Source organism: Salmo salar, chromosome 18 (genome assembly GCF_965601325.2).
Source record: "Salmo salar chromosome 18, fSalSal1, whole genome shotgun sequence".
Taxonomy (NCBI): domain Eukaryota; kingdom Metazoa; phylum Chordata; class Actinopteri; order Salmoniformes; family Salmonidae; genus Salmo; species Salmo salar.
In genome coordinates this window covers 96911076-96937799 of record NC_138308.1, presented here as the reverse complement: position 1 = coordinate 96937799, position 26724 = coordinate 96911076, and the positions used below count along the sequence as shown (strand labels likewise).

At 40.0% G+C, this 26724-nt stretch overlaps 3 protein-coding genes across 3 annotated transcripts; all 3 read left to right on the top strand.

Moving 5' to 3' along the window:
- The first annotated feature begins 550 nt into the window (after positions 1-550).
- LOC145850473 (equistatin-like) lies at positions 551-2336 on the top strand. The gene is made up of 5 exons (XM_082964505.1): positions 551-580; positions 1096-1159; positions 1806-1937; positions 2032-2127; positions 2213-2336. Exons 2-4 carry the CDS (start codon positions 1108-1110, stop codon positions 2109-2111), a joined length of 264 nt encoding a protein of 87 aa, XP_082820631.1. The 5' UTR covers positions 551-580; positions 1096-1107; the 3' UTR covers positions 2112-2127; positions 2213-2336.
- A 7336-nt stretch (positions 2337-9672) lies between these two features.
- LOC145861657 (equistatin-like) lies at positions 9673-11467 on the top strand. The gene is made up of 5 exons (XM_082964502.1): positions 9673-9709; positions 10225-10288; positions 10937-11068; positions 11163-11258; positions 11344-11467. The coding sequence occupies exons 2-4, from the start codon at positions 10237-10239 to the stop codon at positions 11240-11242; spliced, it is 264 nt and encodes an 87-aa protein (XP_082820628.1). The 5' UTR covers positions 9673-9709; positions 10225-10236; the 3' UTR covers positions 11243-11258; positions 11344-11467.
- Positions 11468-18803: 7336 nt separating this feature from the next.
- On the top strand, positions 18804-20598 carry LOC106598451 (equistatin-like). The gene is made up of 5 exons (XM_045712739.2): positions 18804-18840; positions 19356-19419; positions 20068-20199; positions 20294-20389; positions 20475-20598. The coding sequence occupies exons 2-4, from the start codon at positions 19368-19370 to the stop codon at positions 20371-20373; spliced, it is 264 nt and encodes an 87-aa protein (XP_045568695.1). The 5' UTR covers positions 18804-18840; positions 19356-19367; the 3' UTR covers positions 20374-20389; positions 20475-20598.
- Positions 20599-26724: the final 6126 nt, after the last annotated feature.

Genomic DNA, 26724 nt, shown 5'->3' with positions numbered 1-26724 from the left:
ATACTTAAGTTCAAAAGTAAAAGTATAAATCATTTCAAATTCATTATATTAAGCAAACCAGACGGCACCATTTTCTTGTTTTTTTATTTGATTACGGATAGCCAGTGTCACACCAACTCTCAGACATAATTTGCAAAGGAAGCATTTGTGTTTAGTGAGTCTGTTAGATCAGAGGCAGTAGGGATGACCAGGGATGTTCTCTTGATAAGTGTGTGAATTAGACCATTTTTTCTGTCCTGCTAATCATTCAAAATCTAACGAGTACTTTTGGGTGTCGGGGAAAATGTATGGAGTAAAAAGTACATTATTTTCTTTAGGAATGTAGTGAAGTGAAAGTTGAAATAAATAGAAGTAGTAAAGTAAAGATACCCCAAAATACTACTTAAGTAGTACTTTAAAGAATTTTTACATAAGTACTTTACACCACCAGCTAATGGCCGACATCGGGATCTCTTGTTGGGTTAATGAGGCAACTAGTCACACCTGTGACAGATCCTTTAAAAGGAGAGGTGGAAGAGGTAGACCATAACTCACAGACAACAGAGAGACAACCAGTGAATCCCTTGGAAGAGTGCAGAAGGTGAGCTTGTGATATTATTTAGTAGACTTGCTGCCTCTCAAATGGCACGTTAATCTTATGTGGCCCTGGTCAAGTGTAGTGCACTATATATGACCCCCCTGAATTTAAGAGCATAGACTAATAGTTACCTTTGTAGTGAATAGAAGTCTCTGTCAAGATCTAGTCTGCTTCCCCTTCCCTGCGTAGTGCACTGTGGGCCCTCGTCAAAGGTGGTTCACTACATAAGGAATGAGGAGCCATTTGGGAAGGATTCATATTCCTGTGTGCCAGGCTCTTCAACCACATACAATAGATTAGATGATACCTGAATTTTAGTGGAAGAATCGTAGCGCGCCGTGTTGCCGATACTCGCTTGTTGGGGTCCTCAGGACTGGGTTTAGCAATTGTTGCATAAGTTTTGTACTTAACACAGGGTTTCCTCAACCTCTCCTCTAGTACCCACAGCCATTCCAGATGATTTAAAATGCTCAACTAATCTCGCTCTTGTTCGCTCTCTCTCTCTCTCGCCCTCTCAGGAGACTATCACCATGGCGATATTGACCATCATTCTGCTTGTTAGCACAGCTTTTGCTCTGGGAGGTAAGAGTGATGTACCTCACACTTACTCACCAACATTTTAATAAAAACGTTAGTGGGTGTTGATCTGTCCTATTCACACACGTACGTATTCATGTTTTGTTTCATAACCAGTTGTCCCTTGGGCAGCCATTATCAACCGTGACACTGGAGAGAAGGTTGTCTTGCTCAAGGGCACATAGACAGATATTTTAACTTGACATTCAGGGATTAATTAAAACTAGGAACCTTTGTGTTACTGGCCCAACTCTCTAACCGCTAGGCTACCTGCCACTCCTCTTGTTCCAGAGATGTATATTGGTGTCTAGATGCTGGACTGAGGTATTCTGATATGAATGGTTTGATATTAACTGGATGTATGATTGGATTGTCAGGAAGTAACACTGACACAACTTACCCCCACTTTCAGTCTTAGTTTCATCAGCTGTTATACAAAAGACAGAAACTGAATTGACTGCACAGGGCTTTTAAACAAGTAGCGCAATTTCAGTATTTAGCCAGGAAGTACCTAGGTTACATCTGAAATGGAACATATTCCGTATAAAATACTTCTGACCAGGGCCCATATGGGACGCAACCCAAGATTCCGGCATGCATGTGCTGCAATGTTATGTCCACATTACAATCAATCTATGTTACCTGTGTCCAGATGCTACGTTACGACCCATGACCCCCTGTGAGCGTGCTAGATATGCCGCGACACATGGCCCAATTGGAGCCTACATCCCCACGTGTGACGCCGCTGGACGATACACCCCTAAGCAATGTTCGGGCTCTACAGGTTAACACGGACGCACATATACACACACTAAATTCTCCAATTCAGTTGAATGTTACAGTAAATATTGTATGTGCAACATGTCTATTTCTGGTAGGTTACTGTTGGTGTGTGACCACTACTGGACAGAAGATTCAGGGTACGGAGACTCCACCAGGCACTGCTATCAACTGCTAGCAACTGTTCCACCAAGGTGTGTGTGTATATACATACTCATTCACTAAATGTTATTTCTTTGCAGCTGATTCTGGATGTTAATGTTTTTTGTCTAATTGTAGATGAAAGGCGTTGGAATGAAGTCTTTGAAAAGACGGACAGTTGTCTTTACTGTACGACAGGAACTGATTCACGCCCCATATAAATGCATGAAGAAATCCAGAGATTAAACTGTTGATTTACTTACTTTATTGTTGGTGTGATTATCTGAACCAGTCCATTTCTGGGAAATGGAGGAAGGAGTAGGACTGTATTACCGGCAGTTACAAGAAATGAAGGCAGTCAAATTCCACGTGACCATTTAGTAATTAGGCTTCTCCAAGCTCTGATGCTGGTGATGGTCATTAGTTGCCTGGTACTCAGCACTCTATTGTCCCTCTAATCACTCTGACATCAATGCAAATGTAAAACATTTCATGAGCTCATGTTGCGCAACATTTCTATAACCTATGCAATTGTCTGAGAACTGCCTCATGGCTTCTATTAGAAAGAGGATCCCGTCAGCTTTCTATAGGTTAGATCTACTATATTTGCAGTACCAGTCAAAAGTTTGAACACACCTACTCATTCCAGGGTTTTCATCTAATATTTTCAACTATGACATAACACATGGAATCACATCTTAAACCAAAATATATTGAGATTCTTCAAAGTAGCCACCCTTTGCCTTGACAGCTTTGTACACTCTTGGCATTCTCTCAACCAGATTCATGGAATGCATTTCAATTAACGGGTGTGACTTAATTTGTGGAATTTCTTTCCTCAATGCGTAAGAGCCGATCAGTTGTGACAAGGTAGGGGTGGTATACAGAAAATAGCCCTATTTGTTATTTTAAGCCCAAGTCCATATTATGGCAAGAACAGCTCAATGCAAAGAGAAACAGCCCATTACTTTAAGACAGGAAGGTCAGTCAATGCGGAACATTGCACTTAAAGAAACGTTAAAAGTTCTTAGTCTCAAAAACCAAGAGCTACGATGACTCATGAGGCTCACCACAGGAAAGGAAGACCCAGAGTTACCTCTCTTGCAGAGGATATGTTCAATAGAGATACCAGTCTTAGAATATGTGTTTCACAGAGTTCAAGTAAGACACCTCAACATCAACTGTTCGGAGGAGACTGCGTGAATCAGGCCTTCATGTTCGAATTGCTGCCAAGATACTACTTTCCGGAACAGACTATGGGAGGTGCACAGTACTACATGGAACTCTATTCCACATCAAGAAAATCATGCCAGCAGTAAGATTAGATTTTAAAAAACGGAAAAAAATACACTGAAGCAACACATGCATACAAACACACGATAACATACACACTACACCCATGTACGCTTGGATTTTGTGTTATAGATATGTGGTAGAGGCCTGAGGGCACACACTTAATATGTTGTGAAATCTGTTATGAATGTATGGTAATGTCTTTAAAATGTATAACTGCCTTGATTTTGCTGAACCCCAGGATGAGTAGCTTCTGCCTTGGCAGCAGCTAATGGGGATCCATAATAAATACTGCGTGGGCTGAGTCGTACTGCATTGGCTGAGTCCTTTTTTATTAAAATATTTTATTCATAAATTTTTTTTACTTTATTGAATATTCGAAACACAATATACTTGCAGTGAAGCCGCTCAATAACTACATCATCCCAGTCAGCCAACAGATTCCCATTCAGAGCGACACACAGAAGCATCCAGGGTCAATTCTCTGCTCAAGGCCATGTTGAGCCCTCCCTGTGGCTCAGTTGGTAGAGCATGGTGTGTGCAATGCCAGGGTTGTGGGTTCGATTCCCAGTACAACAAAAAAAATGCATGAAATGAAATGTATGTATTCACTACTGTAAGTCGCTCTGGATAAGAGTGTCTGCTAAATGACTAAAATGTAAATGTAATGTTGGCCGATCTACCACCAGGCCAAAAACTTGATCCCGAACTCTCCAAGATCCCCCCCACAGTTCCCCAATAGCTGTCCCTCAACCATTCGAGACCCCTCCCACAGCCCCCCCAGGAAGAAAAATAATAAAAAATACAATTAATTCCATTCCCCACCCCCAAGAACCCCCCAATGCACCAACAACCATGAGAATGAACTAAAGAGAGAAAAAAGGAAAAGACAGAAGAAAACAGCAAACAACAACGCAATTTAAAACAAAGGATATCAAGGACAATTAAATCATAACAGCAACGCCAACTGTAAATGTTTGTGTGCATGTCTGGCACTATTACATGTATGTGTTTATTTGAATGAGAGTGTGTGTATATGCATGTTCACAAACACTTGCACGGCATCAGCCTCAGGCAAACCGGCATTTGTTGTAAAAACACTGCCACTTAGTGTCATTCAAATGTACTTTTTTAAATGTTTTATTTGGACTTTTATCTTTGACCATCATTCTATCTCCCACACAGCAACTCCACTCCCACTTGTCTCCAATTCCACATACCAACCCTCAGCTTCCCTCAGCCCATCCCATGTATCTCTGCTGGCCACCCACTTCGGGTTTCCACGCAACACATATCTTTCAACTATGCTGTGATGTTTAACGTACAATATCAATCTATGTAATCGAATAGAATCCACAGATTGCGAGTTGAAGATAAATACTTTTACTAAGAGTTTTAGTATATTAGTAATTGACTGCATTTTCAGCCATTCCTGAACCTGAGACCAGAAACAGGCTACCTGAGGGCAATACCAAAACAAATGGTCTATTGATTCTGTATCCTCACAACAAAATCTGCAGAGCTTCGATGATTTTATTACCCAAATATTCAGCATTTTGTTGGTAGCAAGAATTCTATATAATCATTTTAGCTGAAAAGCACGAAGTCTTGAATCTTGCGTTTTATGTATCACCTCAAATCTCTTCCCAACTATTTTGCAATCTGTATGGCGCAGTTGTCAACATCCTGGTCCTCAAATGAAACTGGTATACTTTCCTATTTATGCTATTTTTATTCCTCCGCAAATTTTGATCCTTTATGTTGGGCAGACAGACCAGTTCCCTACCTCCTCCCGCTGCCACTTGCCTCCTCCATTTTTGGGGTAATGCTGTAATCAATTGGTTGTACTCTTGGATTGAGCAGACCTTTCCTTACAATTCTGATAACTCCATGAAGGACATAACTATACCATTCCAATTTACAATATCATTTATGAACAAAATACCCTGTTCAAACATATTTCCCATAAATACAGGTATTTTATCAACCAGCACATTTGACTTCAGCCATAATATGTGTTGTAATATTTGTTTTATCTTTTCAGGGGGGTGACATAGAAATTGTAGCCAGCTCTGCAATGCTTGTTTGAAAAAGAGAGATACTTTGAAAAAAGTATCATTTTCAATTAATCGAAAATGAGACATGGCAATCTGCACAAAGGCAAAATGGCCATTTTTAAACAATGGATGAGCTTTTCTTAGTAATCTACTTGAGAACCATATAGGGTTCAAGTAAAACCTTTGAATGGGTGAAGCTTTTAGAGAGAGGTTTAGTGCTTTTATGTTGAATAATCTCAACCCACCCAATTCATATTCATTATATAGATGGGCACATTCTATTTTGAAATTCATTGTGTAGAGCTTATTTATATCTTTTGTGATATGAATACTGAGTATGTCTACTTCACCATCAGCCCATTTTATGGGTAAACTGCAGGATAATGTAAAAGTCAAATTTTTGAAGGATTCAATACATAATATTGAACACTTATCATAATTAGGTTTATGTCCAGAGAGTACAGAAAAGTTATCTAGATCTTCAATGACACATTGCAGAGATCTAGCTTGCGGACTTAACCTCTATGGGCTAGGCGGGACGAATTCGTCCCACCTACGTAACAGCCACTTGAAGCCTGTGGCGCGATTTTCAAAACCTTAAAAATCCTATTACTTCAATTTCTCAAACATATGACTATTTTACAGCTATTTAAAGACAAGACTCTCGTTAATCTAACCACACTGTCCGATTTCAAAAAGGCTTTACAACGAAAGCAAAACATTAGATTATGTCAGCAGAGTACCAAGCCAGAAATAATCAGACACCCATTTTTCAAGCTAGCATATAATGTCACAAAAACCCAGAAGACAGCTAAATGCAGCACTCACCTTTGATGATCTTCATCAGATGACAACCCTAGGACATTATGTTATACAATACATGCATGTTTTGTTCAATCAAGTTCATATTTATATCAAAAACCAGCTTAGCATGTGACGTTCAGAACTAGCATACCCCCCGCAAACTTCCGGGGAATTCGCTAACATTTTACTAAATTACTCACGATAAACGTTCACAAAAAGCATAACAATTATTTTAAGAATTATAGATACAGACCTCCTCTATGCACTCGATATGTCCGATTTTAAAATAGCTTTTTGGTGAAAGCACATTTTGCAATATTCTAAGTACATAGCCCAGGCATCACGGGCTCGCTATTTAGACACCCGGCAAGTTTAGCACTCACCATAATCATATTTACTATTATAAAAGTTTGATTACCTTTTGTTGTCTTCGTCAGAATGCACTCCCAGGTCTGCTACTTCAATAACAAATGTTGGTTTGGTCCAAAATAATCCATCGTTATATCCGAATAGCGGCGTTTTGTTCGTGCGTTCCAGACACTATCCGAAATGGTAAAGAAGTGTCGCGCGCATGGCGCAATTCGTGACAATAAAATTCTAAATATTCCATTACCGTACTTCGAAGCATGTCAACCGCTGTTTAAAATCAATTTTTACGCCATTTTTCTCGTAGAAAAGCGATAATATTCCGACAGGGAATCTCCTTTTCGGCAAACAGAGGAAAAAATCACAAAGGCGGGGGCGGTCGGGTCACGCGCATAAGCCCAGAGTCCCTTGATCGGCCACTTGAGAAAGGCGATAATGTGTTTCAGCCTGGGGCTGGAATGACGACATTCTGTTTTTTCCCGGGCTCTGAGCGCCTATGGAAGACGTGGGAAGTGTCACGTTAGAGCAGAGATCCTTAGTAAAAGATAGAGATGGAAAAGAAGTTCAAGAAATGGTCAGACAGGCCACTTCCTGTAAAGGAATCTCTCAGGTTTTGACCTGCCATTTGAGTTCTGTTATACTCACAGACACCATTCAAACAGTTTTACAAACTTTAGGGTGTTTTCTATCCATATGTAATAAGTATATGCATATTCTAGTTACTGGGTAGGAGTGGTAACCAGATTAAATCGGGTATGTTTTTTATCCAGCCGTGTCAATACTGCCCCCTAGCCCTAACAGGTTAAAACAAATCTAACAATGGAGCTTTTAGTATATAAAAAAAACACTTGATATACCTCTACCGGTATGCCATCAAGCCCTGGGATTTTCCCAGACTGAAAGGATTTAATAGTTTCAAAACGTTTTTCTTCTGTAATTTGGTCTTCGCACTGATCTTTCTGTACATTTGTTAATTTTCCAGTTTTTATATTATTTGGAAAGAATTGCTTACCATAATACGGGAAAAAAAATGTATGAAATGTACGAAATGCATGCATTCACTACTGTAAGTCGCTCTGGATAAGAGCATCTGCTAAATGTTCAAATTTAAATGTAAATGTACAATCTTCATTCAGTGGGAAAGGATGAGACGGAAAAGTGAACATCTGCCGAAAATAATTAGCTTCCTCTTCTAAAATATCATTGGGAGAATCATAGATGACTCCGTCTTCAGTAACGATTTTATGCAAATCATTTTTGTTAGCGTTCCTGTATGGGAGATTCAGGAATAATTGCTGCATTTTTCTCCATATTCCATACACTTTGCTTTATTTTTGTAATAGATTACATTAGATTGTTCTTGAATAAGTTCCACATGTTCGATTTGTTTTTTCTCTAACTTATTTTGTACCTCTGTAGTATATTTTTTTATTGCTATCTACCTGTACTATTAGTTCATGGATTTCCCTTGTTAGTCTTGTCTCTTTAGCCAGAAACTGTTTTTTTATGGGTGGTGGTCCCCAACAACAAGATATGGGTGGTCCCCAGTCCACCTGGCCATGCTGATGCTCCAGTTTCAACTGTTCTGCTGCGGCTATCGAGCCCTGACCTGTTCACCGGACGTGCTACCTGTCCCAGACCTGCTGTTTTCAACTCTCTAGAGACAGCAGGAGCGATAGAGATACTCTGAATGATCGACGACAACTGTGATTATTATTATTTGACCCTGCTGGTCATCTATGAACATTTGAACATCTTAGCCATGTTCTGTTATAATCTCCACCTGGCACAGCCAGAAGAGGACTGGCCACCCCTCATAGCCTGGTTCCTCTCTAGGTTTCTTCCTAGGTTCTGGCCTTTCTAGGGAGTTTTTCCTATCCACCGTGCTTCTACACCTGCAATGCTTGCTGTTTGGGGTTTTAGGCTGGGTTTCTGTACAGCACTTTGTGACATCAGCTGACGTAAGATGGGCTTTATCAATCAATTTGATTGATTCGATTGATTGCATGTGACGCACAATCCAGCTACGCTCTGAAGATGCAAGTCTACATGGGCTAGGATGCAAGTCTACGTGAGCTGAGTTCTACCGCATGGGCTTTGTCCTACAGCAGGCCGGCAGCCTGGGAAAACGGGACACTATCATTCATCACACCTTATAACTCTTCTGCGGTAAAATCTCATAACCCAACGAGTTATCTGCAGCTACCGCCACAACATATATTTTCAGTGATTTATGTTCCATTTCTGCGGTACAGTTGATAACCATGGCTATGAATGCTAAGAAACCAACCTTACTGAAACACATGTTATTCCTATCACTCTCTATTGGCCTCGGCATACTCACAGGGAGCCTCTCAGGATCCCTTGAAACTGGACCCATCTTCCTCTACTACTCTCTTCACTGCCTATGAAGATTCCTTCAGAGAAAATGACTCAAGTAAAAGTGTAAATCACCCAGTAAATATTACTTGAGTAAAGTTTTAAAAGTTTCAGCAAATATACTGAAGTATCAACATGAAATGTAATTGATAAAATATACTTAAGTTCAAAAGTAAAAGTATAAATCATTTCAAATTCATTATATTAAGCAAACCAGACGGCACCATTTTCTTGTTTTTTTATTTGATTACGGATAGCCAGTGTCACACCAACTCTCAGACATAATTTGCAAAGGAAGCATTTGTGTTTAGTGAGTCTGTTAGATCAGAGGCAGTAGGGATGACCAGGGATGTTCTCTTGATAAGTGTGTGAATTAGACCATTTTTTCTGTCCTGCTAATCATTCAAAATCTAACGAGTACTTTTGGGTGTCGGGGAAAATGTATGGAGTAAAAAGTACATTATTTTCTTTAGGAATGTAGTGAAGTTAAAGTTGAAATAAATAGAAGTAGTAAAGTAAAGATACCCCAAAATACTACTTAAGTAGTACTTTAAAGAATTTTTACATAAGTACTTTACACCACCAGCTAATGGCCGACATCGGGATCTCTTGTTGGGTTAATGAGGCAACTAGTCACACCTGTGACAGATCCTTTAAAAGGAGAGGTGGAAGAGGTAGACCATAACTCACAGACAACAGAGAGACAACCAGTGAATCCCTTGGAAGAGTGCAGAAGGTGAGCTTGTGATATTATTTAGTAGACTTGCTGCCTCTCAAATGGCACGTTAATCTTATGTGGCCCTGGTCAAGTGTAGTGCACTATATATGACCCCCCTGAATTTAAGAGCATAGACTAATAGTTACCTTTGTAGTGAATAGAAGTCTCTGTCAAGATCTAGTCTGCTTCCCCTTCCCTGCGTAGTGCACTGTGGGCCCTCGTCAAAGGTGGTTCACTACATAAGGAATGAGGAGCCATTTGGGAAGGATTCATATTCCTGTGTGCCAGGCTCTTCAACCACATACAATAGATTAGATGATACCTGAATTTTAGTGGAAGAATCGTAGCGCGCCGTGTTGCCGATACTCGCTTGTTGGGGTCCTCAGGACTGGGTTTAGCAATTGTTGCATAAGTTTTGTACTTAACACAGGGTTTCCTCAACCTCTCCTCTAGTACCCACAGCCATTCCAGATGATTTAAAATGCTCAACTAATCTCGCTCTTGTTCGCTCTCTCTCTCTCTCGCCCTCTCAGGAGACTATCACCATGGCGATATTGACCATCATTCTGCTTGTTAGCACAGCTTTTGCTCTGGGAGGTAAGAGTGATGTACCTCACACTTACTCACCAACATTTTAATAAAAACGTTAGTGGGTGTTGATCTGTCCTATTCACACACGTACGTATTCATGTTTTGTTTCATAACCAGTTGTCCCTTGGGCAGCCATTATCAACCGTGACACTGGAGAGAAGGTTGTCTTGCTCAAGGGCACATAGACAGATATTTTAACTTGACATTCAGGGATTAATTAAAACTAGGAACCTTTGTGTTACTGGCCCAACTCTCTAACCGCTAGGCTACCTGCCACTCCTCTTGTTCCAGAGATGTATATTGGTGTCTAGATGCTGGACTGAGGTATTCTGATATGAATGGTTTGATCATTCAACTGGATGTATGATTGGATTGTCAGGAAGTAACACTGACACAACTTACCCCCACTTTCAGTCTTAGTTTCATCAGCTGTTATACAAAAGACAGAAACTGAATTGACTGCACAGGGCTTTTAAACAAGTAGCGCAATTTCAGTATTTAGCCAGGAAGTACCTAGGTTACATCTGAAATGGAACATATTCCGTATAAAATACTTCTGACCAGGGCCCATATGGGACGCAACCCAAGATTCCGGCATGCATGTGCTGCAATGTTATGTCCACATTACAATCAATCTATGTTACCTGTGTCCAGATGCTACGTTACGACCCATGACCCCCTGTGAGCGTGCTAGATATGCCGCGACACATGGCCCAATTGGAGCCTACATCCCCACGTGTGACGCCGCTGGACGATACACCCCTAAGCAATGTTCGGGCTCTACAGGTTAACACGGACGCACATATACACACACTAAATTCTCCAATTCAGTTGAATGTTACAGTAAATATTGTATGTGCAACATGTCTATTTCTGGTAGGTTACTGTTGGTGTGTGACCACTACTGGACAGAAGATTCAGGGTACGGAGACTCCACCAGGCACTGCTATCAACTGCTAGCAACTGTTCCACCAAGGTGTGTGTGTATATACATACTCATTCACTAAATGTTATTTCTTTGCAGCTGATTCTGGATGTTAATGTTTTTTGTCTAATTGTAGATGAAAGGCGTTGGAATGAAGTCTTTGAAAAGACGGACAGTTGTCTTTACTGTACGACAGGAACTGATTCACGCCCCATATAAATGCATGAAGAAATCCAGAGATTAAACTGTTGATTTACTTACTTTATTGTTGGTGTGATTATCTGAACCAGTCCATTTCTGGGAAATGGAGGAAGGAGTAGGACTGTATTACCGGCAGTTACAAGAAATGAAGGCAGTCAAATTCCACGTGACCATTTAGTAATTAGGCTTCTCCAAGCTCTGATGCTGGTGATGGTCATTAGTTGCCTGGTACTCAGCACTCTATTGTCCCTCTAATCACTCTGACATCAATGCAAATGTAAAACATTTCATGAGCTCATGTTGCGCAACATTTCTATAACCTATGCAATTGTCTGAGAACTGCCTCATGGCTTCTATTAGAAAGAGGATCCCGTCAGCTTTCTATAGGTTAGATCTACTATATTTGCAGTACCAGTCAAAAGTTTGAACACACCTACTCATTCCAGGGTTTTCATCTAATATTTTCAACTATGACATAACACATGGAATCACATCTTAAACCAAAATATATTGAGATTCTTCAAAGTAGCCACCCTTTGCCTTGACAGCTTTGTACACTCTTGGCATTCTCTCAACCAGATTCATGGAATGCATTTCAATTAACGGGTGTGACTTAATTTGTGGAATTTCTTTCCTCAATGCGTAAGAGCCGATCAGTTGTGACAAGGTAGGGGTGGTATACAGAAAATAGCCCTATTTGTTATTTTAAGCCCAAGTCCATATTATGGCAAGAACAGCTCAATGCAAAGAGAAACAGCCCATTACTTTAAGACAGGAAGGTCAGTCAATGCGGAACATTGCACTTAAAGAAACGTTAAAAGTTCTTAGTCTCAAAAACCAAGAGCTACGATGACTCATGAGGCTCACCACAGGAAAGGAAGACCCAGAGTTACCTCTCTTGCAGAGGATATGTTCAATAGAGATACCAGTCTTAGAATATGTGTTTCACAGAGTTCAAGTAAGACACCTCAACATCAACTGTTCGGAGGAGACTGCGTGAATCAGGCCTTCATGTTCGAATTGCTGCCAAGATACTACTTTCCGGAACAGACTATGGGAGGTGCACAGTACTACATGGAACTCTATTCCACATCAAGAAAATCATGCCAGCAGTAAGATTAGATTTTAAAAAACGGAAAAAAATACACTGAAGCAACACATGCATACAAACACACGATAACATACACACTACACCCATGTACGCTTGGATTTTGTGTTATAGATATGTGGTAGAGGCCTGAGGGCACACACTTAATATGTTGTGAAATCTGTTATGAATGTATGGTAATGTCTTTAAAATGTATAACTGCCTTGATTTTGCTGAACCCCAGGATGAGTAGCTTCTGCCTTGGCAGCAGCTAATGGGGATCCATAATAAATACTGCGTGGGCTGAGTCGTACTGCATTGGCTGAGTCCTTTTTTATTAAAATATTTTATTCATAAATTTTTTTTACTTTATTGAATATTCGAAACACAATATACTTGCAGTGAAGCCGCTCAATAACTACATCATCCCAGTCAGCCAACAGATTCCCATTCAGAGCGACACACAGAAGCATCCAGGGTCAATTCTCTGCTCAAGGCCATGTTGAGCCCTCCCTGTGGCTCAGTTGGTAGAGCATGGTGTGTGCAATGCCAGGGTTGTGGGTTCGATTCCCAGTACAACAAAAAAAATGCATGAAATGAAATGTATGTATTCACTACTGTAAGTCGCTCTGGATAAGAGTGTCTGCTAAATGACTAAAATGTAAATGTAATGTTGGCCGATCTACCACCAGGCCAAAAACTTGATCCCGAACTCTCCAAGATCCCCCCCACAGTTCCCCAATAGCTGTCCCTCAACCATTCGAGACCCCTCCCACAGCCCCCCCAGGAAGAAAAATAATAAAAAATACAATTAATTCCATTCCCCACCCCCAAGAACCCCCCAATGCACCAACAACCATGAGAATGAACTAAAGAGAGAAAAAAGGAAAAGACAGAAGAAAACAGCAAACAACAACGCAATTTAAAACAAAGGATATCAAGGACAATTAAATCATAACAGCAACGCCAACTGTAAATGTTTGTGTGCATGTCTGGCACTATTACATGTATGTGTTTATTTGAATGAGAGTGTGTGTATATGCATGTTCACAAACACTTGCACGGCATCAGCCTCAGGCAAACCGGCATTTGTTGTAAAAACACTGCCACTTAGTGTCATTCAAATGTACTTTTTTAAATGTTTTATTTGGACTTTTATCTTTGACCATCATTCTATCTCCCACACAGCAACTCCACTCCCACTTGTCTCCAATTCCACATACCAACCCTCAGCTTCCCTCAGCCCATCCCATGTATCTCTGCTGGCCACCCACTTCGGGTTTCCACGCAACACATATCTTTCAACTATGCTGTGATGTTTAACGTACAATATCAATCTATGTAATCGAATAGAATCCACAGATTGCGAGTTGAAGATAAATACTTTTACTAAGAGTTTTAGTATATTAGTAATTGACTGCATTTTCAGCCATTCCTGAACCTGAGACCAGAAACAGGCTACCTGAGGGCAATACCAAAACAAATGGTCTATTGATTCTGTATCCTCACAACAAAATCTGCAGAGCTTCGATGATTTTATTACCCAAATATTCAGCATTTTGTTGGTAGCAAGAATTCTATATAATCATTTTAGCTGAAAAGCACGAAGTCTTGAATCTTGCGTTTTATGTATCACCTCAAATCTCTTCCCAACTATTTTGCAATCTGTATGGCGCAGTTGTCAACATCCTGGTCCTCAAATGAAACTGGTATACTTTCCTATTTATGCTATTTTTATTCCTCCGCAAATTTTGATCCTTTATGTTGGGCAGACAGACCAGTTCCCTACCTCCTCCCGCTGCCACTTGCCTCCTCCATTTTTGGGGTAATGCTGTAATCAATTGGTTGTACTCTTGGATTGAGCAGACCTTTCCTTACAATTCTGATAACTCCATGAAGGACATAACTATACCATTCCAATTTACAATATCATTTATGAACAAAATACCCTGTTCAAACATATTTCCCATAAATACAGGTATTTTATCAACCAGCACATTTGACTTCAGCCATAATATGTGTTGTAATATTTGTTTTATCTTTTCAGGGGGGTGACATAGAAATTGTAGCCAGCTCTGCAATGCTTGTTTGAAAAAGAGAGATACTTTGAAAAAAGTATCATTTTCAATTAATCGAAAATGAGACATGGCAATCTGCACAAAGGCAAAATGGCCATTTTTAAACAATGGATGAGCTTTTCTTAGTAATCTACTTGAGAACCATATAGGGTTCAAGTAAAACCTTTGAATGGGTGAAGCTTTTAGAGAGAGGTTTAGTGCTTTTATGTTGAATAATCTCAACCCACCCAATTCATATTCATTATATAGATGGGCACATTCTATTTTGAAATTCATTGTGTAGAGCTTATTTATATCTTTTGTGATATGAATACTGAGTATGTCTACTTCACCATCAGCCCATTTTATGGGTAAACTGCAGGATAATGTAAAAGTCAAATTTTTGAAGGATTCAATACATAATATTGAACACTTATCATAATTAGGTTTATGTCCAGAGAGTACAGAAAAGTTATCTAGATCTTCAATGACACATTGCAGAGATCTAGCTTGCGGACTTAACCTCTATGGGCTAGGCGGGACGAATTCGTCCCACCTACGTAACAGCCACTTGAAGCCTGTGGCGCGATTTTCAAAACCTTAAAAATCCTATTACTTCAATTTCTCAAACATATGACTATTTTACAGCTATTTAAAGACAAGACTCTCGTTAATCTAACCACACTGTCCGATTTCAAAAAGGCTTTACAACGAAAGCAAAACATTAGATTATGTCAGCAGAGTACCAAGCCAGAAATAATCAGACACCCATTTTTCAAGCTAGCATATAATGTCACAAAAACCCAGAAGACAGCTAAATGCAGCACTCACCTTTGATGATCTTCATCAGATGACAACCCTAGGACATTATGTTATACAATACATGCATGTTTTGTTCAATCAAGTTCATATTTATATCAAAAACCAGCTTAGCATGTGACGTTCAGAACTAGCATACCCCCCGCAAACTTCCGGGGAATTCGCTAACATTTTACTAAATTACTCACGATAAACGTTCACAAAAAGCATAACAATTATTTTAAGAATTATAGATACAGACCTCCTCTATGCACTCGATATGTCCGATTTTAAAATAGCTTTTTGGTGAAAGCACATTTTGCAATATTCTAAGTACATAGCCCAGGCATCACGGGCTCGCTATTTAGACACCCGGCAAGTTTAGCACTCACCATAATCATATTTACTATTATAAAAGTTTGATTACCTTTTGTTGTCTTCGTCAGAATGCACTCCCAGGTCTGCTACTTCAATAACAAATGTTGGTTTGGTCCAAAATAATCCATCGTTATATCCGAATAGCGGCGTTTTGTTCGTGCGTTCCAGACACTATCCGAAATGGTAAAGAAGTGTCGCGCGCATGGCGCAATTCGTGACAATAAAATTCTAAATATTCCATTACCGTACTTCGAAGCATGTCAACCGCTGTTTAAAATCAATTTTTACGCCATTTTTCTCGTAGAAAAGCGATAATATTCCGACAGGGAATCTCCTTTTCGGCAAACAGAGGAAAAAATCACAAAGGCGGGGGCGGTCGGGTCACGCGCATAAGCCCAGAGTCCCTTGATCGGCCACTTGAGAAAGGCGATAATGTGTTTCAGCCTGGGGCTGGAATGACGACATTCTGTTTTTTCCCGGGCTCTGAGCGCCTATGGAAGACGTGGGAAGTGTCACGTTAGAGCAGAGATCCTTAGTAAAAGATAGAGATGGAAAAGAAGTTCAAGAAATGGTCAGACAGGCCACTTCCTGTAAAGGAATCTCTCAGGTTTTGACCTGCCATTTGAGTTCTGTTATACTCACAGACACCATTCAAACAGTTTTACAAACTTTAGGGTGTTTTCTATCCATATGTAATAAGTATATGCATATTCTAGTTACTGGGTAGGAGTGGTAACCAGATTAAATCGGGTATGTTTTTTATCCAGCCGTGTCAATACTGCCCCCTAGCCCTAACAGGTTAAAACAAATCTAACAATGGAGCTTTTAGTATATAAAAAAAACACTTGATATACCTCTACCGGTATGCCATCAAGCCCTGGGATTTTCCCAGACTGAAAGGATTTAATAGTTTCAAAACGTTTTTCTTCTGTAATTTGGTCTTCGCACTGATCTTTCTGTACATTTGTTAATTTTCCAGTTTTTATATTATTTGGAAAGAATTGCTTACCATAATACGGGAAAAAAAATGTATGAAATGTACGAAATGCATGCATTCACTACTGTAAGTCGCTCTGGATAAGAGCATCTGCTAAATGTTCAAATTTAAATGTAAATGTACAATCTTCATTCAGTGGGAAAGGATGAGACGGAAAAGTGAACATCTGCCGAAAATAATTAGCTTCCTCTTCTAAAATATCATTGGGAGAATCATAGATGACTCCGTCTTCAGTAACGATTTTATGCAAATCATTTTTGTTAGCGTTCCTGTATGGGAGATTCAGGAATAATTGCTGCATTTTTCTCCATATTCCATACACTTTGCTTTATTTTTGTAATAGATTACATTAGATTGTTCTTGAATAAGTTCCACATGTTCGATTTGTTTTTTCTCTAACTTATTTTGTACCTCTGTAGTATATTTTTTTATTGCTATCTACCTGTACTATTAGTTCATGGATTTCCCTTGTTAGTCTTGTCTCTTTAGCCAGAAACTGTTTTTTTATGGGTGGTGGTCCCCAACAACAAGATATGGGTGGTCCCCAGTCCACCTGGCCATGCTGATGCTCCAGTTTCAACTGTTCTGCTGCGGCTATCGAGCCCTGACCTGTTCACCGGACGTGCTACCTGTCCCAGACCTGCTGTTTTCAACTCTCTAGAGACAGCAGGAGCGATAGAGATACTCTGAATGATCGACGACAACTGTGATTATTATTATTTGACCCTGCTGGTCATCTATGAACATTTGAACATCTTAGCCATGTTCTGTTATAATCTCCACCTGGCACAGCCAGAAGAGGACTGGCCACCCCTCATAGCCTGGTTCCTCTCTAGGTTTCTTCCTAGGTTCTGGCCTTTCTAGGGAGTTTTTCCTATCCACCGTGCTTCTACACCTGCAATGCTTGCTGTTTGGGGTTTTAGGCTGGGTTTCTGTACAGCACTTTGTGACATCAGCTGACGTAAGATGGGCTTTATCAATCAATTTGATTGATTCGATTGATTGCATGTGACGCACAATCCAGCTACGCTCTGAAGATGCAAGTCTACATGGGCTAGGATGCAAGTCTACGTGAGCTGAGTTCTACCGCATGGGCTTTGTCCTACAGCAGGCCGGCAGCCTGGGAAAACGGGACACTATCATTCATCACACCTTATAACTCTTCTGCGGTAAAATCTCATAACCCAACGAGTTATCTGCAGCTACCGCCACAACATATATTTTCAGTGATTTATGTTCCATTTCTGCGGTACAGTTGATAACCATGGCTATGAATGCTAAGAAACCAACCTTACTGAAACACATGTTATTCCTATCACTCTCTATTGGCCTCGGCATACTCACAGGGAGCCTCTCAGGATCCCTTGAAACTGGACCCATCTTCCTCTACTACTCTCTTCACTGCCTATGAAGATTCCTTCAGAGAAAATGACTCAAGTAAAAGTGTAAATCACCCAGTAAATATTACTTGAGTAAAGTTTTAAAAGTTTCAGCAAATATACTGAAGTATCAACATGAAATGTAATTGATAAAATATACTTAAGTTCAAAAGTAAAAGTATAAATCATTTCAAATTCATTATATTAAGCAAACCAGACGGCACCATTTTCTTGTTTTTTTATTTGATTACGGATAGCCAGTGTCACACCAACTCTCAGACATAATTTGCAAAGGAAGCATTTGTGTTTAGTGAGTCTGTTAGATCAGAGGCAGTAGGGATGACCAGGGATGTTCTCTTGATAAGTGTGTGAATTAGACCATTTTTTCTGTCCTGCTAATCATTCAAAATCTAACGAGTACTTTTGGGTGTCGGGGAAAATGTATGGAGTAAAAAGTACATTATTTTCTTTAGGAATGTAGTGAAGTGAAAGTTGAAATAAATAGAAGTAGTAAAGTAAAGATACCCCAAAATACTACTTAAGTAGTACTTTAAAGAATTTTTACATAAGTACTTTACACCACCAGCTAATGGCCGACATCGGGATCTCTTGTTGGGTTAATGAGGCAACTAGTCACACCTGTGACAGATCCTTTAAAAGGAGAGGTGGAAGAGGTAGACCATAACTCACAGACAACAGAGAGACAACCAGTGAATCCCTTGGAAGAGTGCAGAAGGTGAGCTTGTGATATTATTTAGTAGACTTGCTGCCTCTCAAATGGCACGTTAATCTTATGTGGCCCTGGTCAAGTGTAGTGCACTATATATGACCCCCCTGAATTTAAGAGCATAGACTAATAGTTACCTTTGTAGTGAATAGAAGTCTCTGTCAAGATCTAGTCTGCTTCCCCTTCCCTGCGTAGTGCACTGTGGGCCCTCGTCAAAGGTGGTTCACTACATAAGGAATGAGGAGCCATTTGGGAAGGATTCATATTCCTGTGTGCCAGGCTCTTCAACCACATACAATAGATTAGATGATACCTGAATTTTAGTGGAAGAATCGTAGCGCGCCGTGTTGCCGATACTCGCTTGTTGGGGTCCTCAGGACTGGGTTTAGCAATTGTTGCATAAGTTTTGTACTTAACACAGGGTTTCCTCAACCTCTCCTCTAGTACCCACAGCCATTCCAGATGATTTAAAATGCTCAACTAATCTCGCTCTTGTTCGCTCTCTCTCTCTCTCGCCCTCTCAGGAGACTATCACCATGGCGATATTGACCATCATTCTGCTTGTTAGCACAGCTTTTGCTCTGGGAGGTAAGAGTGATGTACCTCACACTTACTCACCAACATTTTAATAAAAACGTTAGTGGGTGTTGATCTGTCCTATTCACACACGTACGTATTCATGTTTTGTTTCATAACCAGTTGTCCCTTGGGCAGCCATTATCAACCGTGACACTGGAGAGAAGGTTGTCTTGCTCAAGGGCACATAGACAGATATTTTAACTTGACATTCAGGGATTAATTAAAACTAGGAACCTTTGTGTTACTGGCCCAACTCTCTAACCGCTAGGCTACCTGCCACTCCTCTTGTTCCAGAGATGTATATTGGTGTCTAGATGCTGGACTGAGGTATTCTGATATGAATGGTTTGATCATTCAACTGGATGTATGATTGGATTGTCAGGAAGTAACACTGACACAACTTACCCCCACTTTCAGTCTTAGTTTCATCAGCTGTTATACAAAAGACAGAAACTGAATTGACTGCACAGGGCTTTTAAACAAGTAGCGCAATTTCAGTATTTAGCCAGGAAGTACCTAGGTTACATCTGAAATGGAACATATTCCGTATAAAATACTTCTGACCAGGGCCCATATGGGACGCAACCCAAGATTCCGGCATGCATGTGCTGCAATGTTATGTCCACATTACAATCAATCTATGTTACCTGTGTCCAGATGCTACGTTACGACCCATGACCCCCTGTGAGCGTGCTAGATATGCCGCGACACATGGCCCAATTGGAGCCTACATCCCCACGTGTGACGCCGCTGGACGATACACCCCTAAGCAATGTTCGGGCTCTACAGGTTAACACGGACGCACATATACACACACTAAATTCTCCAATTCAGTTGAATGTTACAGTAAATATTGTATGTGCAACATGTCTATTTCTGGTAGGTTACTGTTGGTGTGTGACCACTACTGGACAGAAGATTCAGGGTACGGAGACTCCACCAGGCACTGCTATCAACTGCTAGCAACTGTTCCACCAAGGTGTGTGTGTATATACATACTCATTCACTAAATGTTATTTCTTTGCAGCTGATTCTGGATGTTAATGTTTTTTGTCTAATTGTAGATGAAAGGCGTTGGAATGAAGTCTTTGAAAAGACGGACAGTTGTCTTTACTGTACGACAGGAACTGATTCACGCCCCATATAAATGCATGAAGAAATCCAGAGATTAAACTGTTGATTTACTTACTTTATTGTTGGTGTGATTATCTGAACCAGTCCATTTCTGGGAAATGGAGGAAGGAGTAGGACTGTATTACCGGCAGTTACAAGAAATGAAGGCAGTCAAATTCCACGTGACCATTTAGTAATTAGGCTTCTCCAAGCTCTGATGCTGGTGATGGTCATTAGTTGCCTGGTACTCAGCACTCTATTGTCCCTCTAATCACTCTGACATCAATGCAAATGTAAAACATTTCATGAGCTCATGTTGCGCAACATTTCTATAACCTATGCAATTGTCTGAGAACTGCCTCATGGCTTCTATTAGAAAGAGGATCCCGTCAGCTTTCTATAGGTTAGATCTACTATATTTGCAGTACCAGTCAAAAGTTTGAACACACCTACTCATTCCAGGGTTTTCATCTAATATTTTCAACTATGACATAACACATGGAATCACATCTTAAACCAAAATATATTGAGATTCTTCAAAGTAGCCACCCTTTGCCTTGACAGCTTTGTACACTCTTGGCATTCTCTCAACCAGATTCATGGAATGCATTTCAATTAACGGGTGTGACTTAATTTGTGGAATTTCTTTCCTCAATGCGTAAGAGCCGATCAGTTGTGACAAGGTAGGGGTGGTATACAGAAAATAGCCCTATTTGTTATTTTAAGCCCAAGTCCATATTATGGCAAGAACAGCTCAATGCAAAGAGAAACAGCCCATTACTTTAAGACAGGAAGGTCAGTCAATGCGGAACATTGCACTTAAAGAAACGTTAAAAGTTCTTAGTCTCAAAAACCAAGAGCTACGATGACTCATGAGGCTCACCACAGGAAAGGAAGACCCAGAGTTACCTCTCTTGCAGAGGATATGTTCAATAGAGATACCAGTCTTAGAATATGTGTTTCACAGAGTTCAAGTAAGACACCTCAACATCAACTGTTCGGAGGAGACTGCGTGAATCAGGCCTTCATGTTCGAATTGCTGCCAAGATACTACTTTCCGGAACAGACTATGGGAGGTGCACAGTACTACATGGAACTCTATTCCACATCAAGAAAATCATGCCAGCAGTAAGATTAGATTTTAAAAAACGGAAAAAAATACACTGAAGCAACACATGCATACAAACACACGATAACATACACACTACACCCATGTACGCTTGGATTTTGTGTTATAGATATGTGGTAGAGGCCTGAGGGCACACACTTAATATGTTGTGAAATCTGTTATGAATGTATGGTAATGTCTTTAAAATGTATAACTGCCTTGATTTTGCTGAACCCCAGGATGAGTAGCTTCTGCCTTGGCAGCAGCTAATGGGGATCCATAAATACTGCGTGGGCTGAGTCGTACTGCATTGGCTGAGTCCTTTTTTATTAAAATATTTTATTCATAAATTTTTTTTACTTTATTGAATATTCGAAACACAATATACTTGCAGTGAAGCCGCTCAATAACTACATCATCCCAGTCAGCCAACAGATTCCCATTCAGAGCGACACACAGAAGCATCCAGGGTCAATTCTCTGCTCAAGGCCATGTTGAGCCCTCCCTGTGGCTCAGTTGGTAGAGCATGGTGTGTGCAATGCCAGGGTTGTGGGTTCGATTCCCAGTACAACAAAAAAAATGCATGAAATGAAATGTATGTATTCACTACTGTAAGTCGCTCTGGATAAGAGTGTCTGCTAAATGACTAAAATGTAAATGTAATGTTGGCCGATCTACCACCAGGCCAAAAACTTGATCCCGAACTCTCCAAGATCCCCCCCACAGTTCCCCAATAGCTGTCCCTCAACCATTCGAGACCCCTCCCACAGCCCCCCCAGGAAGAAAAATAATAAAAAATACAATTAATTCCATTCCCCACCCCCAAGAACCCCCCAATGCACCAACAACCATGAGAATGAACTAAAGAGAGAAAAAAGGAAAAGACAGAAGAAAACAGCAAACAACAACGCAATTTAAAACAAAGGATATCAAGGACAATTAAATCATAACAGCAACGCCAACTGTAAATGTTTGTGTGCATGTCTGGCACTATTACATGTATGTGTTTATTTGAATGAGAGTGTGTGTATATGCATGTTCACAAACACTTGCACGGCATCAGCCTCAGGCAAACCGGCATTTGTTGTAAAAACACTGCCACTTAGTGTCATTCAAATGTACTTTTTTAAATGTTTTATTTGGACTTTTATCTTTGACCATCATTCTATCTCCCACACAGCAACTCCACTCCCACTTGTCTCCAATTCCACATACCAACCCTCAGCTTCCCTCAGCCCATCCCATGTATCTCTGCTGGCCACCCACTTCGGGTTTCCACGCAACACATATCTTTCAACTATGCTGTGATGTTTAACGTACAATATCAATCTATGTAATCGAATAGAATCCACAGATTGCGAGTTGAAGATAAATACTTTTACTAAGAGTTTTAGTATATTAGTAATTGACTGCATTTTCAGCCATTCCTGAACCTGAGACCAGAAACAGGCTACCTGAGGGCAATACCAAAACAAATGGTCTATTGATTCTGTATCCTCACAACAAAATCTGCAGAGCTTCGATGATTTTATTACCCAAATATTCAGCATTTTGTTGGTAGCAAGAATTCTATATAATCATTTTAGCTGAAAAGCACGAAGTCTTGAATCTTGCGTTTTATGTATCACCTCAAATCTCTTCCCAACTATTTTGCAATCTGTATGGCGCAGTTGTCAACATCCTGGTCCTCAAATGAAACTGGTATACTTTCCTATTTATGCTATTTTTATTCCTCCGCAAATTTTGATCCTTTATGTTGGGCAGACAGACCAGTTCCCTACCTCCTCCCGCTGCCACTTGCCTCCTCCATTTTTGGGGTAATGCTGTAATCAATTGGTTGTACTCTTGGATTGAGCAGACCTTTCCTTACAGTTCTGATAACTCCATGAAGGCCATAATTCTACCATTCCAATTTACAATATCATTTATGAACAAAATACCCTGTTCAAACATATTTCCCATAAATACAGGTATTTTATCAACCAGCACATTTGACTTCAGCCATAATATGTGTTGTAATATTTGTTTTATCTTTTCAGGGGGGTGACATAGAAATTGTAGCCAGCTCTGCAATGCTTGTTTGAAAAAGAGAGATACTTTGAAAAAAGTATCATTTTCAATTAATCGAAAATGAGACATGGCAATCTGCACAAAGGCAAAATGGCCATTTTTAAACAATGGATGAGCTTTTCTTAGTAATCTACTTGAGAACCATATAGGGTTCAAGTAAAACCTTTGAATGGGTGAAGCTTTTAGAGAGAGGTTTAGTGCTTTTATGTTGAATAATCTCAACCCACCCAATTCATATTCATTATATAGATGGGCACATTCTATTTTGAAATTCATTGTGTAGAGCTTATTTATATCTTTTGTGATATGAATACTGAGTATGTCTACTTCACCATCAGCCCATTTTATGGGTAAACTGCAGGATAATGTAAAAGTCAAATTTTTGAAGGATTCAATACATAATATTGAACACTTATCATAATTAGGTTTATGTCCAGAGAGTACAGAAAAGTTATCTAGATCTTCAATGACACATTGCAGAGATCTAGCTTGCGGACTTAACCTCTATGGGCTAGGCGGGACGAATTCGTCCCACCTACGTAACAGCCACTTGAAGCCTGTGGCGCGATTTTCAAAACCTTAAAAATCCTATTACTTCAATTTCTCAAACATATGACTATTTTACAGCTATTTAAAGACAAGACTCTCGTTAATCTAACCACACTGTCCGATTTCAAAAAGGCTTTACAACGAAAGCAAAACATTAGATTATGTCAGCAGAGTACCAAGCCAGAAATAATCAGACACCCATTTTTCAAGCTAGCATATAATGTCACAAAAACCCAGAAGACAGCTAAATGCAGCACTCACCTTTGATGATCTTCATCAGATGACAACCCTAGGACATTATGTTATACAATACATGCATGTTTTGTTCAATCAAGTTCATATTTATATCAAAAACCAGCTTAGCATGTGACGTTCAGAACTAGCATACCCCCCGCAAACTTCCGGGGAATTCGCTAACATTTTACTAAATTACTCACGATAAACGTTCACAAAAAGCATAACAATTATTTTAAGAATTATAGATACAGACCTCCTCTATGCACTCGATATGTCCGATTTTAAAATAGCTTTTTGGTGAAAGCACATTTTGCAATATTCTAAGTACATAGCCCAGGCATCACGGGCTCGCTATTTAGACACCCGGCAAGTTTAGCACTCACCATAATCATATTTACTATTATAAAAGTTTGATTACCTTTTGTTGTCTTCGTCAGAATGCACTCCCAGGTCTGCTACTTCAATAACAAATGTTGGTTTGGTCCAAAATAATCCATCGTTATATCCGAATAGCGGCGTTTTGTTCGTGCGTTCCAGACACTATCCGAAATGGTAAAGAAGTGTCGCGCGCATGGCGCAATTCGTGACAATAAAATTCTAAATATTCCATTACCGTACTTCGAAGCATGTCAACCGCTGTTTAAAATCAATTTTTACGCCATTTTTCTCGTAGAAAAGCGATAATATTCCGACAGGGAATCTCCTTTTCGGCAAACAGAGGAAAAAATCACAAAGGCGGGGGCGGTCGGGTCACGCGCATAAGCCCAGAGTCCCTTGATCGGCCACTTGAGAAAGGCGATAATGTGTTTCAGCCTGGGGCTGGAATGACGACATTCTGTTTTTTCCCGGGCTCTGAGCGCCTATGGAAGACGTGGGAAGTGTCACGTTAGAGCAGAGATCCTTAGTAAAAGATAGAGATGGAAAAGAAGTTCAAGAAATGGTCAGACAGGCCACTTCCTGTAAAGGAATCTCTCAGGTTTTGACCTGCCATTTGAGTTCTGTTATACTCACAGACACCATTCAAACAGTTTTACAAACTTTAGGGTGTTTTCTATCCATATGTAATAAGTATATGCATATTCTAGTTACTGGGTAGGAGTGGTAACCAGATTAAATCGGGTATGTTTTTTATCCAGCCGTGTCAATACTGCCCCCTAGCCCTAACAGGTTAAAACAAATCTAACAATGGAGCTTTTAGTATATAAAAAAAACACTTGATATACCTCTACCGGTATGCCATCAAGCCCTGGGATTTTCCCAGACTGAAAGGATTTAATAGTTTCAAAACGTTTTTCTTCTGTAATTTGGTCTTCGCACTGATCTTTCTGTACATTTGTTAATTTTCCAGTTTTTATATTATTTGGAAAGAATTGCTTACCATAATACGGGAAAAAAAATGTATGAAATGTACGAAATGCATGCATTCACTACTGTAAGTCGCTCTGGATAAGAGCATCTGCTAAATGTTCAAATTTAAATGTAAATGTACAATCTTCATTCAGTGGGAAAGGATGAGACGGAAAAGTGAACATCTGCCGAAAATAATTAGCTTCCTCTTCTAAAATATCATTGGGAGAATCATAGATGACTCCGTCTTCAGTAACGATTTTATGCAAATCATTTTTGTTAGCGTTCCTGTATGGGAGATTCAGGAATAATTGCTGCATTTTTCTCCATATTCCATACACTTTGCTTTATTTTTGTAATAGATTACATTAGATTGTTCTTGAATAAGTTCCACATGTTCGATTTGTTTTTTCTCTAACTTATTTTGTACCTCTGTAGTATATTTTTTTATTGCTATCTACCTGTACTATTAGTTCATGGATTTCCCTTGTTAGTCTTGTCTCTTTAGCCAGAAACTGTTTTTTTATGGGTGGTGGTCCCCAACAACAAGATATGGGTGGTCCCCAGTCCACCTGGCCATGCTGATGCTCCAGTTTCAACTGTTCTGCTGCGGCTATCGAGCCCTGACCTGTTCACCGGACGTGCTACCTGTCCCAGACCTGCTGTTTTCAACTCTCTAGAGACAGCAGGAGCGATAGAGATACTCTGAATGATCGACGACAACTGTGATTATTATTATTTGACCCTGCTGGTCATCTATGAACATTTGAACATCTTAGCCATGTTCTGTTATAATCTCCACCTGGCACAGCCAGAAGAGGACTGGCCACCCCTCATAGCCTGGTTCCTCTCTAGGTTTCTTCCTAGGTTCTGGCCTTTCTAGGGAGTTT